This window comes from Agelaius tricolor, unplaced genomic scaffold (assembly GCF_023055355.1).
Source record: "Agelaius tricolor isolate 1412-34295 unplaced genomic scaffold, bAgeTri1.0.p SCAF_11, whole genome shotgun sequence".
Taxonomy (NCBI): domain Eukaryota; kingdom Metazoa; phylum Chordata; class Aves; order Passeriformes; family Icteridae; genus Agelaius; species Agelaius tricolor.
The window spans coordinates 30244379-30261784 of NW_027269271.1; the positions used below are offsets into that span (position 1 = coordinate 30244379).

At 46.3% G+C, this 17406-nt stretch overlaps 1 protein-coding gene and 1 long non-coding RNA gene across 7 annotated transcripts in view; both read right to left on the bottom strand.

The window, feature by feature from the left end:
- Positions 1–17406, bottom strand: part of LOC139594615 (uncharacterized) — a 276219-nt gene that overhangs the window by 56009 nt on the left and 202804 nt on the right. The window lies entirely within an intron of this gene.
- Positions 1–17406, bottom strand: part of LRRC7 (leucine rich repeat containing 7) — a 107978-nt gene that overhangs the window by 56009 nt on the left and 34563 nt on the right. For all 4 annotated transcript variants that reach the window (XM_071436982.1, XM_071436984.1, XM_071436981.1 and 1 more), the window contains exons 2-6: positions 8054–8256; positions 4292–4409; positions 3396–3474; positions 2278–2367; positions 56–112 (exon numbers count right to left, since the gene is read on the bottom strand). In XM_071436982.1, coding sequence (XP_071293083.1) covers positions 56–112; positions 2278–2367; positions 3396–3474; positions 4292–4409; positions 8054–8256 — 547 coding nt within the window. The remainder of the gene's footprint in view (positions 1–55; positions 113–2277; positions 2368–3395; positions 3475–4291; positions 4410–8053; positions 8257–17406) is intronic.

Here is a 17406-nt window from a genome sequence, read left to right on the forward strand (position 1 = left end):
TATTTGGCACTTTTGGAAATTCCAGATGAATAAATGCAAATACCCCAGCACTTACTTTGGTAGAGTTTTCAAGTGGTTTTCTCTTAACTCCAAAATTCGCAATTTGACAAGTCTGGGAACAGGAGAGAAAATAATTAATGCATTTGAAGAATCCATCAGAATTGGTTGAAAATATTTCTTCTAATTTTAAGAAGTCTGTTTAATGCAAAATAATCCAAAGTCCAATTCTTGTGGGAGAAAAATCAGAGCCAAATAATTTCATTTAATGTCTGCCCTGATCTGAATTCTCCTGAAAAGCTCTGGCATTTATCAGGTTTTGCCAGCAATTTTAAATTCGTTTTATTAATGCCTCCAAACAGGCAAACAGAGGATAAGTTGGGAAATTTGGAAGAAACAAAAAAAACCAAACCAACAAGAAAAAAAACAAGAGCAAGGTTTGTAAGTGCAAGGTCCCAAACATGACCTTGGGATGAGACAGAAGGGGAAAAAACAACAAAAAAGGAATCAGAGTCACTGAGTTGATATAAAATCAGCACTTGTGGAATAAAATGTTTTCTGCTAAAAGATTTGGGCTCCTAAACCTTAATCCCAAAATGATCAGCCCAAGCCCCAGCAGGGCTCTGCCAGAGCAGGATGGGTACAAACACCACACTGAGGGCTCCATCCACCCCTTTCCTGGATATCTGCATTTAGACCTGACTCCAGGGGCAGGAATTGGGGCTTATCCTGGCATTCCACACACTCCTCACAGGCAAACAATTCCCTTCCTCCTGATGGGATTTTGTGTTTCTCAAAGGTGCTCAGGCCTGGCCCAGGGGATGTGATAATAAAAATAAAAATAAAAATAAAAATAAAAATAGAAATAAAAATAAAAATAGAAATAAAAATAAAAATAAAAATAAAAATAAATTAATAATAATGATAATAATACAATAATAACAAAAATAATAACAAAAATAATAACAAAATTAATGAAAAATAATAATATTATAAAGTTAACAATATACTAGTACTACTACTACTAATTATAACAAATAAATAAATGAAACTCCAGCATTTTTATCTCCCCAGGCTTGAGCAGCCCAGCGTCACACCCAGCAGGATTTTGTCACATTTTGTCATTTGGTTTGGAGAGCTGAGCTGATGCTCCCGTAGATAATAAATAAATAAATAATAATCAGTAAAATAAGTAAGAACAAATAAAAGAAATAAAAATAAATAAAATAAATAACAATAAATGAAATAAATAAAAATAAAGAAATTAAATCAAATAACTTAAATAAATAAAAATAATTTAAATAAATAACAGAACTGTCACCCAGGTGGCTGCAGGGGCCAGCCTAAAGGTGGGCTTGGGTGAGCTCTGTAATAAAATCAGAGCTTTTCTCTGCTGATCTTTTGTCTCCTGAGCTCCTTGCCCAGGGGCCAATCCAAGGGCAGAAATCCCAGCAGTTCCCAGTGGGATAAATTCCCCATTTCTGCCAGGGCTGTGCAGGGTGGGGACCCCCAGCTCCTGTGGGAATTGGATTCACTCTGTGTCCACTGGGAAAAGAGAAGTTCGTGGGGGGAGCAGAAGTGTTCTCAAGGGCTTGCTTTGATTCTTACTCCTTTTTTTTTGCCTTTTATTGCTGTCAATAAAATGTTCTTGATGCCCTTTGAATGTTTTGAGCACGCTTTGCCTTTCTCCTGCTCCTGTCTTTAGCAGGAGGTGGATTGGTGCACTGGGGGCTGGCAGCACTGAACCCACCACACCAGTTGGTGCCTTGGCTGGGAGATCTGAGAAACTGGTGAAATCTCTAATGAGTGAGCCAAACCCACCACACCCTGGTGCCAGCACCTCTGCTCTGTCCTCAGCTGGCATCTTTGGCTCTGCTCCTGCTGGGTTTATGTTCGCCCTCGCTCCCCACCCTCCTGCCCTGCTGTCTCTGGACTCCTCTCCCTGCTTCTGCTCCCACATTTCACCTTTGCCTGTTCCACCTCTCCCTGCCCTCCTGACCCACAGCTCCTCACCCTCCTGTCCCTTTGTCACCCGGAGGGGACCTGAGAGGAACCTGCTGCCCCTGGTCCTGCACGGCTGAGTCACTGCCGAGGGATGAGCTCCTCACCTCTCCCCGGCCTCCATCACCTCTCCACCCCGTTTCTGACAAAAACAGGCCTGAAAAGCCAAAATCCCTGGGTTTTGTGCTCAGTTTTTCAAGGGGAGCCAGCTCTGAGCTGGTCCCTCGGAGCCTGAGCTGTGTTCAACGACAGGAATGTGCTGTGGTGACTCATCCTTACCTTCCAAAGTTAGCTGGAAGAAACTCCAAAAAGGCATCGTTTAGATAGAGCTGGGTCAAATTTAGAAGTTGTGTGAAGCCATCTGGCAGCCTAAAAAAACAGAGCAAACCTTAATGCTCACCCTGAGTTGCCATGGAGATAATAACAATGTATATTTAGAAGCAGAAAGGTGACTTTCTCTCTCACCTACTTCTTCTACCCAAATTCTCCTGAAGAACTCACTTTGAACAGACATTTTTGCCCATTCCCATCTTCTCTGCACTGCTACAAGCAGGAAATGCAAAGGCCTGGCACACTCAGGGGACAGTAGCCTTTGCTCTCTTCCTGCTTGAGGGATTTAAACCAAAGGTTTTTCTCTTTTCTTTTCTTTTCTTTTCTTTTCTTTTCTTTTCTTTTCTTTTCTTTTCTTTTCTTTTCTTTTCTTTTCTTTTCTTTTCTTTTCTTTTCTTTTCTTTTCTTTTCTTTTCTTTTCTTTCCTTTCCTTTCCTTTCCTTTCCTTTCCTTTCCTTTCCTTTCCTTTCCTTTCCTTTCCTTTCCTTTCCTTTCCTTTCCTTTCCTTTCCTTTCCTTTCCTTTCCTTTCCTTTCCTTTCCTTTCCTTTTCCCTTCTCCTTCTTCCTTCCTCCCTCCCTCCCTTCCTCCCTTCTCTTTCTCTCTTTTCTCTAAATCTTTTTCCTTTTTTCTCCTTCTCTCCTCTTTCCCTCCCATTCTTCCTCCCTCTCCCTCCTCTATTTCTCTCTATTTGTTTTAAACTGAAACATCAACATTTCACCCTTTCTGCCCTTCACTCCACTTTGTAAATCCTGGATTTACAACTCATTTTCTGTTACTATTTTTGCAAGATTTTGGAAGGAATAAGGAATAAGGTCTTGCAAAATGTCCAGGTGAAGCCTCACCCCTGTGATCAGAGACTGCCCAGCCTGACTGGCATTACCAGAGTACTCAGATCTCAGACAAACCCACTCTGGGTTTAAATTAGAAACAATTTAAATTGTTTAAATTCAAACAATTAGAAAGACATTCAGATTAACCCTGCAAAAGGACTGAATAAAAAGCTCTGAGCTCATGTTGAGCACATTTTGTGCCCTTGGAATGAGCAAAACGAGCTCCTGGTACTCACTTGGACACGGGGTTGACGCTGGCTTCGATTATTGTTAAACATTTACAACATTTAATGTTTTCTGGGAAATCTTGGATTCCTAAAAAAACATGGAAAGAGTATTAGATACACAAAAATATCTATTAGACATAGACAAATATTATCTACACAGAAACTGTTCAGCCTGGTCTGTTCATAAATGCTCAGTTGAGATTTCCAGCTCAGACTTCAGCTCAAACAGGAAGGAAACACAGTTTGGAATTATCATCCAAAAGGTGATGCTCAAGCCCTAAATAAATACATGAATATACAGAATTATAACTCTTCTGCTAATGCTTGATTTATCTAATGTTCTAGAATCAACAGTGATGTAATTTGTGCAGAGATTTGTGCCTTCATCCCTTCCCAAACTGCTTTTCTCTCACAGTCTCCAGACCTCCACTGACAGGAAATTTCCCAAAGTTTCCAGGGGTTTCTAAGTCTCATTTTTTAAAAACAAAGACCCTCGAGCTCAGACAGCAAAGGTTTTTAGGCCCATTGATATGAAAATGGAATGAAAATTCCCAGATTTGGGAATGCACAGCAGCAAACCAGCCCAGATAAATCCTGGGAATTGTTTAAATCCCCCACACAAGAGCCCAGTGCGCTCTGAACCCCTTTGGAAGTGGAATGCTCCTAAGTGCAAGGAAAACTGGCCTCACATTCCTACTCCCAGCTGGGCAGAAGCCCCCAGAGCACAGGACACTGAAGGAAACTCGATTTTTTAAAGGAAAAACCAGAGCTGGGTTTGCACAGACCCTCTCTGAAAGCGCCGTGCGCGGAACCTGGGACGGAGCGCAAATTTCCGCACCGCGAGGAGCCAAAACTCCATCTCAGCTCCTGTGTTTTTGGGGATGCTGGGGAAGGGGAGCCCTCACCGTTCTTGCTGATGTCGAGCTCACGGAGGTTGACCAGGCTGGCGATGGAGGTGGGGAGGCTGGACAGGTCGTTGTCGGGGATGCTCAGCTTCCGCAGGGCCTGGCAGTTGAACAGTTGCTGTTCCGGGGGTTCCACGGGGGAGAAGGAATAAATCCATTTGGGATCCTTGCTGACACACAACCAGCACAAACCCACCCTGGCCACAGCAGAATTCCACCCTCCCAGGGGGATTTTTGGGAAGGCATTTCCATGGTAGATGGGGATTGTGGTATTTTCTGGGTCCCCAGGATGAAGGAGGAAATGATGAATCTGACTCCATGTTCTTAGAAGGCTAATTTACTATTTTATATAAAAGAATGCTATCCTAAAACTATACTAAAGAATAGAGAAAGGATCCTCACAGAAGACTTAACAAAATACTAATTGAAAACTCATGACTCTCTCCTCAGAGTCCGACACAGCCTGACCGTGATTGGTCATTAAGTGAAAACAATTCACATGTTGGATAAACAATCCCCAACCACATTCCAAAGCAGCAAAACACAGGAGAAGCAAATGAGATAATATTGTTTTCCTTTTTCTCTGAGGCTTCTCAGCTTCCCAAGAGAAGAAATCCTGGGCAAAGGGATTTTTCAGAAAATGTGACAGTGACAGGGGATAGGACAAACAGGTCATGGATAGCAGGGATGCTCAAAACCACTCAAAACCTGTGAATTCACTGCAATCAATATCTTGTGATTTTTATATCATTGCATGTAATTCATGTTTATTGCTGTGTTTTATATTTGTCATAAAAATTCCCAAGTTTTTGTGCTCCTGGTAAATTAAAATATTCGATTTCATAATTAAATTTCACAGCAGATTTTAAAATACTGTGACTGTATTCAGATTAAATAATTATCCTCAAGATCCAAAAATGCCTGGGCATTATCCAAAGGATACTTTCTTGAAACCCCTGCCCAAAATTCAGGACTCAATTCTAATTTTTCCATCAAATTCCAATTTTATAGAAGTGGATTCCCAGTTTTCACCAGGAGCTGAGGAAGGCTTGGAACTCAGAGTTCTGACCCCACCTGGACACACCCAAGGCTTTGGAACTGCTGGAGGGAGAAGCCAGATTAAAAATCTTCCCTCTGGAATGATTTTATGAGGCACGAGAAGGAATACGAGACATGGAATGAAGTCCCAAAATTGCTTTTTTTTCACCCACTGGATGCTTAACAGATATTTTCCCAGTTTCCAGAGCTCCCTGGCCATCAGGATTTTGTTGGAATCTCCATTCCCTCTGCTCACGAACAACTTTCATTCCTCTCAGACCAAATCCAAGTGATGCCACCGAGCTCTGAGTTATGAAATCAGGGTTTTATTCTGCACCTCTGGGGAGAACTCCAGCCCACTCATGTTTCTCTGGATGCTGATTCCAATGACTCCACTCTCATCCAGATCAATTTTCCCTTTATTAGTCATCAATTCACTTGACTCACACAAATAAAGGATTTTTTGCAGCAGGAGAATGAAGTCAAAGGCAAAGAGAATAAAAAGACTTGGCTGGATTTAGCCAAAAGAAGAGAGTTAGAAATATAAAAACATCTTGTAAATCCTTAAAAAAACAGAGAAATACAAGAAATGAAGAACTGAAAATCAGCAGGGAAAGAATGGAATCATATCAGTATGATACCTAAATGGAAAGTAAAAATAAAATCAGGCAGAATGAGTTTGAGGCATCAGTTCAATGCAAAATAATTTACTGGACTTTAGAGCATCATGTGAAACTAAAGTAGAGCTGGACTTAACTAAGTTGTTTCCTCATTAAATAATAAAACATGATCAAGAGTTTTGATTCAAAAGAATTTTGTAATATCAGGGGCACAGAATATTTGGCAAAGAACAGAAAATGACTGAAAATTTCCTCTGGAATAAATTATTTGAAAAAAACATTTGCAGAGGGAGGAGAGAATGGTAGAATTTAATGTAAAACACAAAAGTTCATGTTAAGTATTACAGTGCCAGTTTCATGGGGGAAAAAAAAGCATTTTCTCTCCTGGAATATTAATTCAGTGATGAAAAAAAAAAAGCCTTGAGCTCTGCAGCAAAAGCACCTCGAGCAGAAAATTTGATAAAGGAATTATTTCAGCTGTTGAATTCCTGGTTACAATTAATAAAGGCTTAAGACAAAAACCGATGAGTGCTATTAACACTGCCATTAATCTTCTCTTCCACATGGCCAAGATTATGTTAAACTTGATTTACTCTAAATTAAAATTATCACCTTGATCCCAGCTTCAGCATTTTGGACTTCTTCCCTTTGGCCCTCATTTTTTCCATACAGCATCTTGCTCTGATATATTTGTTTTCTGAAACACTTTGATCATTCCAAGAGGCCCAACCCAAATATCCCAAAAATCCCTCCCTAAATGAAAGACTTCCAGTATTCCTCAGTAGCAGAAGGAAAAGAATTTTTTTATTATTATTATTATTATTATTATTATTATTATTATTATTATTATTATTATTATAAGAAGAAGAAGAAGAAGAAGAAGAAGAAGAAGAAGGAGAAGATGGGACCTCAGGGCTTCCTGAGCAGCTTTTCCACAGGATCCATTTGGGATTTCTGGGGATAGAATCCAGCTGGTTCTGTGCTGTGTCTCCAGGAGAGCTCAGGCAGCTCTCCACAGCATTTTTCCATGAAAATAAAGGGATTTTGGTGGCTCTGCCCCACCATCTGTGCAGAATTCCTCCACAGAGTGAGACCTCTCAAGCAATGAACCATCACATCCCAGCAGAGCAACCCCGTGGCATGGAAAAAGCCCATTTTCTACTTCTGCAAATGGATTTTTTACCAAGTCTCTGTGCAGCAAAAATGGGAAACTTGCTGTAAGATGATGGAGAATGAAGCAATGTTTAATTAAAGATTTGTAAGCATCTTTCATTATTATGGAGAAAAATTCCATTAAGGCCTGGATCCCATCCTTCACGCTTCATTATGGAGCCAGCACCTGCCACTAATTGGTTTTTCCACCTTTCCCTCCTCTGTTTCCAGAACATTTTGGTTACAGTAGCTTTTAATTCCTTATAGCAAACATTGATCAGCAGGAGAATGGATTGGAAGGTTCCAGAAGGGGAATTTTACAGGCAAAGAATGGCTTGGATGATCTCAGGGCAGTTCTGAAACTCCTGCTTGGACAGTTGGCATTTCCCAGCATTATCCCAAAGGGGTAAAGGGCTGATCCTGACAGGGAGGGCAGCCCTGATATTCCCAGGAACATCCCACAGGGATAAAGGGGCTGATTCTGACACAGGGGACAGCCCTGGCATTCCCAATATCCCACAGGGATAAAGGGCTGGCTCTGACACAGGGAGGACAGCCCTGGCATTGCCAGGAATGTCCCACAGGGATAAAGGGCTGATCCTGACAGGGAGGGCAGCCCTGGCATTGCCAGGAATCTCTCACAGGGATAAGGAGCTGATCCTGAAGGAAAAGCAGGGCTGGAGAGGATCCACAGGCAGCGGTGACTCCTGATCCGGGTACTGGGTACCACAGGAATTTCCAGGGCCAGAACCATTTATTTTGCAGAACTGTTTTTCCCAGTTCCAGGCTCCAAGCTGCCCCATTCCCGTGCTGTGAAGAAGGAGGGGGAGTCCCTTCTCCAAGGAATATCCCTGGAGCCCCCATCTCCACCTCTCCCCAGGAGCTCCAGCAGCCCCAGAGCCGGGCACGCACCCCGGGCTTTGCCCTGGCACCCCAGCAGGACATGGATTACCTTGGGAAGCTCCTCAATCTGGTTGGCATCGAGGTAGAGCTCCTCCAGGGTCCTCTCGAAGTTGAAGACCTCCTTTGGCACCTGCTGCAGGCCACAGTGGGAATAGTCCAGCACGGAGACAATCTCCTCCTCGCCGCGGAAGCACCGGCACGGCACCAGGCGCCCGATCAGCTTCCTTTTGCTGGTCATCTCCAAGCAGCATACTGGGGGGAAAAAGGGAGGAAAAATGGGATTTTAGCAGCGTTTTGGGGGAATGTTCTTGGGAGTTATGCTGCGGATTGTGGCTCATGAAAAGCAGTTTTCCCCAGGGATATCGGGAGCGCGTGTCCTGAGGTGACTGTGGCGCCTTGCTGGAATGGAAAGGTGGGATTTGGAGTGCAAGGAGAAAACCTGGACCCTGCAGCTGTTCCCTGCTCTGGGATGGAAGGGAACACACCCAGCCCAGCCATGAGCCTGGCTGTAATGGGAAAATGGGAAGGCACAGGATCCAAACCCACCCATGGAAGCACAGAGGCAAAGCCAGTCCCTGGCCCAGAGCTGGCAGGGATGTACCTGGGTGGGATTCCCATGAGAAATGGGAATTATCCCTGGATCCCCCACGCCAGCAGAGCTCCCCATGCTGCTCCCACAGGCTCCTGCAGCAGCTGAGGAAAGCAGGGATGGAGCCCTTGGCTACAGAGCGATCCCAAACCATTCCTGCTCCTCCCATGCCACCAGGCTCTGCTGGAAGCTCCAAGAGGGGATTGAGCAAAACCCATTCCTTTTCCTGCACTAAAATTCACATCCAGGAAGTGTTCCCAAACTTCTCCCACCCTCAATCCCAGTGGTGCAGCCCCTCCTCACCCCCAGCATGTGTGGGCACCCCTAACTCAGTGAGTAACTTTACACAGTGCCCCCCTATTCCTTGTGGAACAAAACCACTTCAGGATGGGGGAATGCTTCAGAAGCAGATTTGGAATGCATCAAGCAGTCCCTAAATCCATCCTGGGCACCTTTAAGAGTTACTTAAACATTCTGGATAAACCAGGCTGTCCTGAAACGTATTTACCACAAAGGCAAGGAGAGCTCAACCTTCAACTTCCATTTTCCAAACCACTCTCAAGGTTCTGAGCTAGATTTAGGAAAACAATGCACTAAATTAATCCAAATAAAGTAAAATAAGGTTTTTGTAGCAAGCACCAGCACGGAATGGAAGGACCTGGGCTATGATTGAAAGGAGCAGAATTTCACGCCCTGTGGGCTCGTGGTAATTAAACTTTTTATTAATTTCAGCATTATTAATTCCTACCCTGGACTAATTCCAGCTCTGGTAATTACACTTTCTTTCCCTGCATTTTGCTCTCTGCTGATGTTCAGAGATCCTTTCCTCGGTGCTGGTGGTTGGAAAAGGCTCAGTCCAGGAGCCACCCCTGGGCTGGGCTGAGTCAGGGACACAGCAGCTCCATCCATTCCTTAATCCCTGCAGGGGATTCCTCTTCCCTCTCCCACTCCCCCTGGAAGCACCAGAGCTTGGTGCTTTTCCCCATTTCAGAACTGAAATTCCCCACAGCCGAGTCCTGAGGGCACTGCCCCACGTCACACATTACACAGGGAGTTCAGAGCCTCCAGAAGAGCTCCAAAATCAGATTATTTCTTGAATAAAGACAGATAAATGAGGAAAGCAGCATAAAATAACCTGCTCCTTTTCAGCTCCAGCAAGCAGCTCATTATCAGTTCCTGCAGTTTATTGTCTTATAAAGAAACTCCTTCATCTGAGGAAAACAGGAGCTTTATGGAAATCAATTACAATAATTTACAATCCCTTCTCAAGTCATGGACCTTTTGTGCAGGAAAACACTAATCCCTGTTTCTCAGGAGTCACAGGAGAAGACATTTCCCTCACCTGCAGGAAAGACAGAGAAAACTGCCGCAGGCTCACCCAGCTGATTTAAAGATGGGACGAAACAGCTCAACAGATTCCAACACTCCAAATGCCTTGGGAAGGAATTTCTGGCTGGGATGGGATTTCCAGAGCAGCTGTGGGTGCCCCTGGGTCCCTAAAAGTGTCCCAGGAGCAGCCTGGGACAGTGGAAGGTGTCCCTGCCACGGCAGGGATGGGATGGGATGGGATGGGATGGGATGGGATGGGATGGGATGGGATGGGATTGAAGATCCCTTCCAACCCCAATTCTGGAATTCTGGGCTCTCCCGAAGAGTCCAGCAGGGGGTGCAGAACGGGGGTGGTGGAAATGCTGCTCCAAAAAGCTCCAGAAGTGGCCTCTCTGTGATTGGCAGGACAAATCAATCCCTAATTTGCTCTTTTGCAGGATACATTAATGATGGATTTAATTTTCCTCCCAGAACAAGTTTTCCACGGAACACTTCACCCAAGTGCTGGCATCTCAGGGAGTTGTTGCAGTGCCACAGCCAGAGCCAAAATTCAATAAATACCCAGAATAACCAGAGCCAAAATTCAAGCAGGGCCAAAGGCAGCAGGTTCTGGGCTCCCAGGGACAGCCTGAGCTGCCTGACTGGGCAGCAAACACCAAACCCCTCCTGCCCTTCCAATTCCATTCAGAAAACTCCGAGAAATCCCAGTTGCAGTGATCTGGCAGAGCTAGAAAGTTACTGAGAAATGCTGAAAGCAGAGAACTTGGGAGTGTGGCAGGGCTGGAATGAGCAGTAAAACATTGGTCAGAGGGTTCAGAAAATAGGGATTATTTCCAGAGCAGCAGGGAATTCTCCTCAGTGCCTCCTTTGTCACATATCTCACATGAGGGATGGTTTTCCTTCTCTTTTAGCAGCACAATTAACACCATAAATATGGAATTCCTTCCCTGTGTCCCATCTAAATCTCCAACAAAGAATCCAATATGGACGTCCCCTTCTCTAAAGCACATCCCTCTTTTCTACAAATGCCATAAAGGACTTGTTTGGAAAGCAGGAGCCCTTCCTGGAGCATTCACCAGGGCTCCTGGGGGGGTTCCAGGGCAGCTGCTCCCTCCTCTGACCCAAGGAAGGCTCTGGGAATTTCCCAGTTTGTCCCAATACCCCAGAATTTACCTTTTCTGTGCTAAAAGAGATTTGATAACGGGGACTACACCCAAGAAATGGAACAAAGCTGAGCTTAAGGTTGGAATTAAAAAAGAAAACAACCCTCAATTTTCCCTCAGCCCCAAAGCCTTTTCCCCATGGATATTCCCCTGGCACTGGCCAGACATCCACTTGTGTTTCCTTTCTTCCCTTTCATGAATTCTGTGGGCTGCCTGGCTGATTTCCACAGTGTCCAGTTGCAGTCTGGGTCACTGCCATAATTAGGGAACTTCAAAGCTCTCGGAGCCCTCCTCATTTCCAGCAGCAGATTTCAATGAGAAACACAGCCCTGTTCAGAATTCAGAGCCTTGGAGGAACGGAGGAAGGTTCTCTCTGCATTTACAACCACGTGGGACCTCTCCACAGCTCTGCCACCTCCTCACCCACATTTTGGTTTTTAAATTTCCTGCTCACCTTTCTGTGAGCTGCAGCTTTGTGGGCACCAGCTTTGCACGGATGCTGGGAGTTTTCAGCACTTTGTTTCTTTGCTCTGGCAGTTGTGTAACTCTCACTACCCCTACCTTGCATTCTTCATCCCAAACTTTGGTCTGCAGCTGTAATCCCGTGCTTGTGACATGGGAATTGTGCTTATGTAAGCTCTGACATCAGCCCTTGCTGCTGTTTTGCATTCCCCCCCCCAATTTCCCATTCAGAAAAGGCCTCTGATGAGGTGGAAGCTGCTTATTCCTTATTCTCTGCCTGAAAAGCAGCGTTGCCCTTGCTGAGAAACCTGCTTGATTTCTTCAAGGGGAAGGAGGAGCATTCCCAGCCTGGATGCTGCCCCTCTGCCCAGCTGAGACCCCACCTGCAGAGCGCCCCAGCCCTGTCCCAGCACGGGAGGAGCTGGAGCTGCTGCAGAGAGCCCAGGACGAGCAGAGGGATGGAGCAAGGGGGACAGCACCCAGGGAAAGCCTTTCCATTGGCAGAGGGCAGGGGTGGATGGGGTTTGGGGAAGGAATTCCTGGCTGGGAGGATCCAGAGCGGCTGAGGCTGCCCCTGGAACCCTGGCAGTGCCCAGGGCCAGGCTGGATAAGACTCAGAGCAGCCTGGGATGGTGGGGAGTGCCCCTGCCATGGCAGGGGGGTGGAATCTTTGATGTCCCAGAAAAACATCAGAGGGGATCGGCCACAGGTTGGACTCAGTGACCTTGGGAAGCTTTCCCAGCCTCAGGAATCCTGGGATTCTCCATGGGAAGTCTCTCCGTTTCATCCAAGTGCCACTTCTCCACACCCTGTTTAGAAGCAAAGAAGCATTTTGTCCCAAACTTCCCCCCTGAGCCAGGTGAGGGAGGTGGGAATGTCCCTGTTCTGCTCCTAATTGGAAATGCAAAATTAGGGATTTATTCTGGTTGTAGAAGCCATTGGTAATAATCTTCATTAACCTTCCTGAAAGATTAAGGAACTCTGGCTTTAAAGTCACAATAACAGAATTATTAGGGAGCTTCCAAAGGGGAATTGGTCTTATCAAAGACAGGGGTGTGCAATATTATCTGAATTGTTTTCCTGCACAGAAATTCCCAGATAAGCAGGCATATCTCCCCCAGAAATGCCATTTAATGCTGGTAATTGAATTCTCTTCATTATGTCCCCATTACAATGGTCTGCATTCAGGTTCACATTCAGATTTGGCTAATCCTAAAATAAAATAACCAAGCATGAAAAATCAGATTTCAGCTTTTGTCTCTGGGGAATATGAATGAGGGGAAGTTTCCCTGGCTTTGCTGCAAGTCCTGGGAGGGCCCTGGAGACCTGAACACCTTGAGATCTGGGAAAGGTGCAGAAAAAGGGTGAAGTAAAATTGAAGAATTATTTCTACCAAGTATCAGTCTTGAATGCCCAGACCTTACACCTTTGGCATATAAAGACAAATCTTTATCTTTTCTGATAAGATATTGATTCCAAAGGTTACTATTGGCCTTGCCCTTGAAATTCCCGATTTCCTTCCTTGAAATTCCTTCCTAAAGGAGCTTTTCTGAGTAAATGGTTTTGGATAATCCTAGATGATGATGACTCCAATTGCAAAGGCAGTTTAGTGACAGCAAAAGCAGTTGTTGGGGTTGGTTTGATTATCAATAATCTGTGTCCTGTTCTCCCTACACACAATTCTTGCACAACCTCAAGGAAAACCCCAGATTCTTTTTATAGGAGTGACAGAATTCCAGTAATTTGTTGCACATTAGTGGCACACGTTGAAAATTAATCATTATGCCGTTAATTGCTAGAAATTCCAATCACTCTGACAGCTCACCCTGCAGACATTTCAGCAGGAGAGAATCCCAATAAACAGGAGACATTTCTTGGGGAAGTGTTCTGTCTGGAAATCAGGGAATTTACATTTCTGCTTGCATCTTTGATGTGTCACAGCTTTTATGTGAAGTAATCCTTCCGTTTAAGAGATGATGTGCTGTGAAATTTGGGATGAAATGGGCTTTATTTGATGCTTTATGGAGCAATGGCTGGAAGTGCTCTCCAAAGGAACAGCAGAGAAAACATCGTTTACCTGCTGAAGGCACCACGGAAACAAATTGGGATTTAAGTAGGAACAACAAAACTTCTGCTTTCTTCCTCACAGGCTCTTACAGAATCCCCAGTCACTTCCCAGTGGTTTCCATCACAATCCAGCTGCATTATTCCTGACACACGAATCAGCTCAGCAGGACTGCAGCAGGGAAAGGGGGGCGTTCTGCTGAGCTGGCAGTGCCAGGGAGGGGAGTGGGAGCCACAAACTGCAGCCAGGACAGGCAGCTTGAGCTAAAAGTGGCAGCTCGGGCTCCCAGGGAGAGCTGGCCCTCTGGCACAGATGTGGGATCACAGAATCCTGCAATTGTTAAGGCTGGAAAAGATCTCTGACATCTGTGAGTTCTGCTGTCACCCTGCAGCCCTGGCCAGGTCCCCAGGTGCCACATCCACACATTCCTTGGGCACCTCCAGGGATGGGCACTCCAACCCTCCCTGGGCAGTCCCTGCCAATGCCTGAGCCCCCTTTCCATGGGGGAATTCCTGCTGTGCCCACCCTGAGCTCCCCTGGCCCAGCCTGAGGCCATTTCCTCTGCTCCTGTCCCTGTTACCCCCGGCTGTGCCCTCCTGGCAGGAGCTGTGCAGAGCCACAAGGGCCCCTGAGCCTCCTCTGCTCCAGGCTGAGCCCCTGCCAGGCTCCCTCAGGGATTCTGCAGCCCCTGCCCAGCTCCCTCAGGGATTCTGCAGCCCCTGCCCAGCTCCCTCAGGGATTCTGCAGCCCCTGCCCGGCTCCCTCAGGGATTCTGCAGCCCCTGCCCGGCTCCCTCAGGGATTCTGCAGCCCCTGCCCAGCTCCCTCAGGGATTCTGCAGCCCCTGCCCAGCTCCCTCAGGGATTCTGCAGCCCCTGCCCAGCTCCCTCAGCCCCTCCTGGGGCTCCAGCCCCATCCCCAGCTCAGTTCCCTGCCCTGGACACGCTCCAGCCTCTCAGGGTCCCTCTTGTCCTGAGGGGTGAGGGACCTTTCCCTGCCTCTCTCCCACGGGATGGGACATTCCCACTGGAGCAGGTGTTACTGAAGTTCCAAACTGGAGATTGGGCTCGTTTCTGTGTTTCCCAAACCTCTGGGATGCACACAGCAAGCTGCCTGGAAAATGCGTGGTTCCCTCAGCGTGGGAAATGTTCCCATCCAGTCACAGAACCTTTTCTTTTCTGAACAAAACAGGGAGTTTTGAACCATTAAAAATTCCAGTTCTGATCCCATGCCTGGTTTTCTGCTGAGCCCCCCCACTCCAATTTTACCTTGAGAGTTTCTATCCCACAAGGTGCCCCTTCTCATGGATATTCCCATTATTTCCCAGCTTTCATTTACCTTCTTTAACCTCCTCTGCTCTCCATTATTCCCCAGCCATAACTTCTCACCTGGGCCATCCTCTCCTTCCTCCCCCATCCCAATGCTCCTGGATTCCCTCCCTCCACTCATCCCCTTCCCATTCCAAGCACCGGCCCCATTCCCAGAGCCCTCCTCTGGCTCACACCCTGTTCCCTGAGCTCCCCAAACTCTCTGCAGCTGGGTTTAATGTTCTGCACCTCCAGCACTATTTCCTGCCTTCCTGTCCTATGGAATTATCCTTTCTTTACTATAGAATTACCCTCTCTTCTAGGAGTTCCTACAGAAACATTCCACTGACCTGCACAAACACAGATTTAGTTCTTCCCCTTGTTCATTCCCAACTGAAAACTTTTCCCTGCTCACTCTGCTCTTTATATTTTGCCAAAAAGCACAAAACCTTTTGCTGTCCATCACTTCCTCTTGGTCCTTTGTCCATCCCTTTCCTGGCTGTGGATGCAGTGCTGGCAGATGCTTCCATGGCTGCTCATAAATGGGATTCTGGGAATGCCAAAGCCTGTACAGGGAATGTCAGCACCAGGGAAATCTCAAAGGCACAATTCCCACAAGCAGTCATGAAAATTGGTTGCTCAAATATGAGAAAATGATTCTACATTAGACCTGCCATTTATCTCCATAAACACCTCATTATCCAGGAGCTCCTGAGCCTGTCTCCTCTGTATTTCAGTGCACAGCATGGAATCCTGGAATGGCAGGGACCCTGAATCCCACCCAGTGCCACCCCTGCCATGGCAGGGACACCTCCCTCTGTCCCAGGCTGCTCCCAGGCCTGTCCAGGGACACTGCCAGGGATCCAGGGGCAGCCACAGGTTGCCCAGAGAATGCTCCCTCATAAAATGCCTCACTGGCAAATGGTTCCTTGAAATTGGATTTCCCTTCCCTGAGGAAACCCGTGCCTGGCACATCCTCACTTCCTTCCCGTACCCTGGTTTCAACTGATGCCTCCTGCTCGTCTGGGGTTTAAATAAGTTTTGTCAGGGCCAGGTTCCCCATCAAAGGGAGATGAATTTGGAATTCAGAACTCAGAATTCAGAACTCAGAACTCAGAACTCAGAACTCAGAACTCAGAACTCAGAATTCAGAACTCAGAACTCAGCACAGCCTCTCTGGCTGAAGTTAAATCCCCTCCTTGCCTGGCTCTGGGAATGGGAGGCTCCCAACCCTTGCCATGGTGTTGTCAGAGTCACCCCCAGAGCAGCTGCCCTTGCACAGGAAAATGGGAGATCCCAGGGCAGCTCCAGGACAGCTCCTCCCTTTTCCAAGGAAATGATTGTGCCAGAAAGCTTTGGTTTCATAGATCTGAGAAAACAAACCCTACAGCCCTATCAGAGCTATCTCTGCTTCAGATCTCCTCAGGAACAACAAACAAGACTTGTGCAGGGCCAGGAGCTGGACTTGGATGATCCTTGTGGGTCCCTTCCCACTCAGGAGATTGATTCCATGATTTATTGTGTGACACAAACCCAGCTTCCGCTTCTAACAACAGAGTAAAAATAAAGAATAAAATAATGAGCAGTTTGTGGCTGCAAACTCCCTCTCCAAATCCAGCCACCAGCTCAGGGCCGGTCGCTCTCCAAATACTGCACACAGATTTGTGTGATGTGTGAAATATTTCCAATATTTCAGCTGGAACACCTCCAGAGTCAGGGGTTTAAGGAGCAGGATAATGGCAGGAATGTTCAAGGACATAATGGAAAGGAAGGATGTCTGCTTGGATGGTTGGAGAATGGCAGGAGGATCTCAGTGAGGCTGGAAAAGCCCTCCAGGATCATCGAGTCCAAGCTGTGCCCGATCCCCAGCTTGTCACTGAGTGTCACCTCCAGGGCTGGCCACTCCAGCCCCTTCCAAAGCCTTTCCATGAGGAAATCCATCAGCAGAGGGCTCTAGAACTACATTTTCCCAAGTATCCTGCTCCATGATTAATCTGTCCCAGTTTTTTTTTTTTTTTTTTTTAGGCAATTAACATGCTGTTCTTCTGGTACAAATGTTCTGTAAAAAACTCTCACAGCTGAGCTGTCAAACACTGAAATTCAGTGCTTTGGAATGTCAGGTTTTTAACAAAGTCCCAGAGTTTGGAAAGTATAATCAGAACTTTAATGCCCAATTATGCAATCTTAGCAATGACTTTCTCAAGAGAATTTCATCGCTCGCGCTGTAAACCGGGCTCAGCCACCAGAACTGCACCAAATTGTTCCACTCTGGGAACAGGAGGGCTGCATTCCTAAGGGAAGGGAACAGCAGAGCTTTGGGAATTGCAGCTGTGGACAGAACAGCTCTGGAAGACTTTGGCACATCCTTTTCATTCAGCCACAGGGATATGCTTTGGGGTTTTTTTCGCTATTTCCCCTGTTTATCCTAAGCACTCTGACTAAACAGAGGGATTCTCCTTGTCTCAGCTCGTTTAGCTTAGGCTGAGAT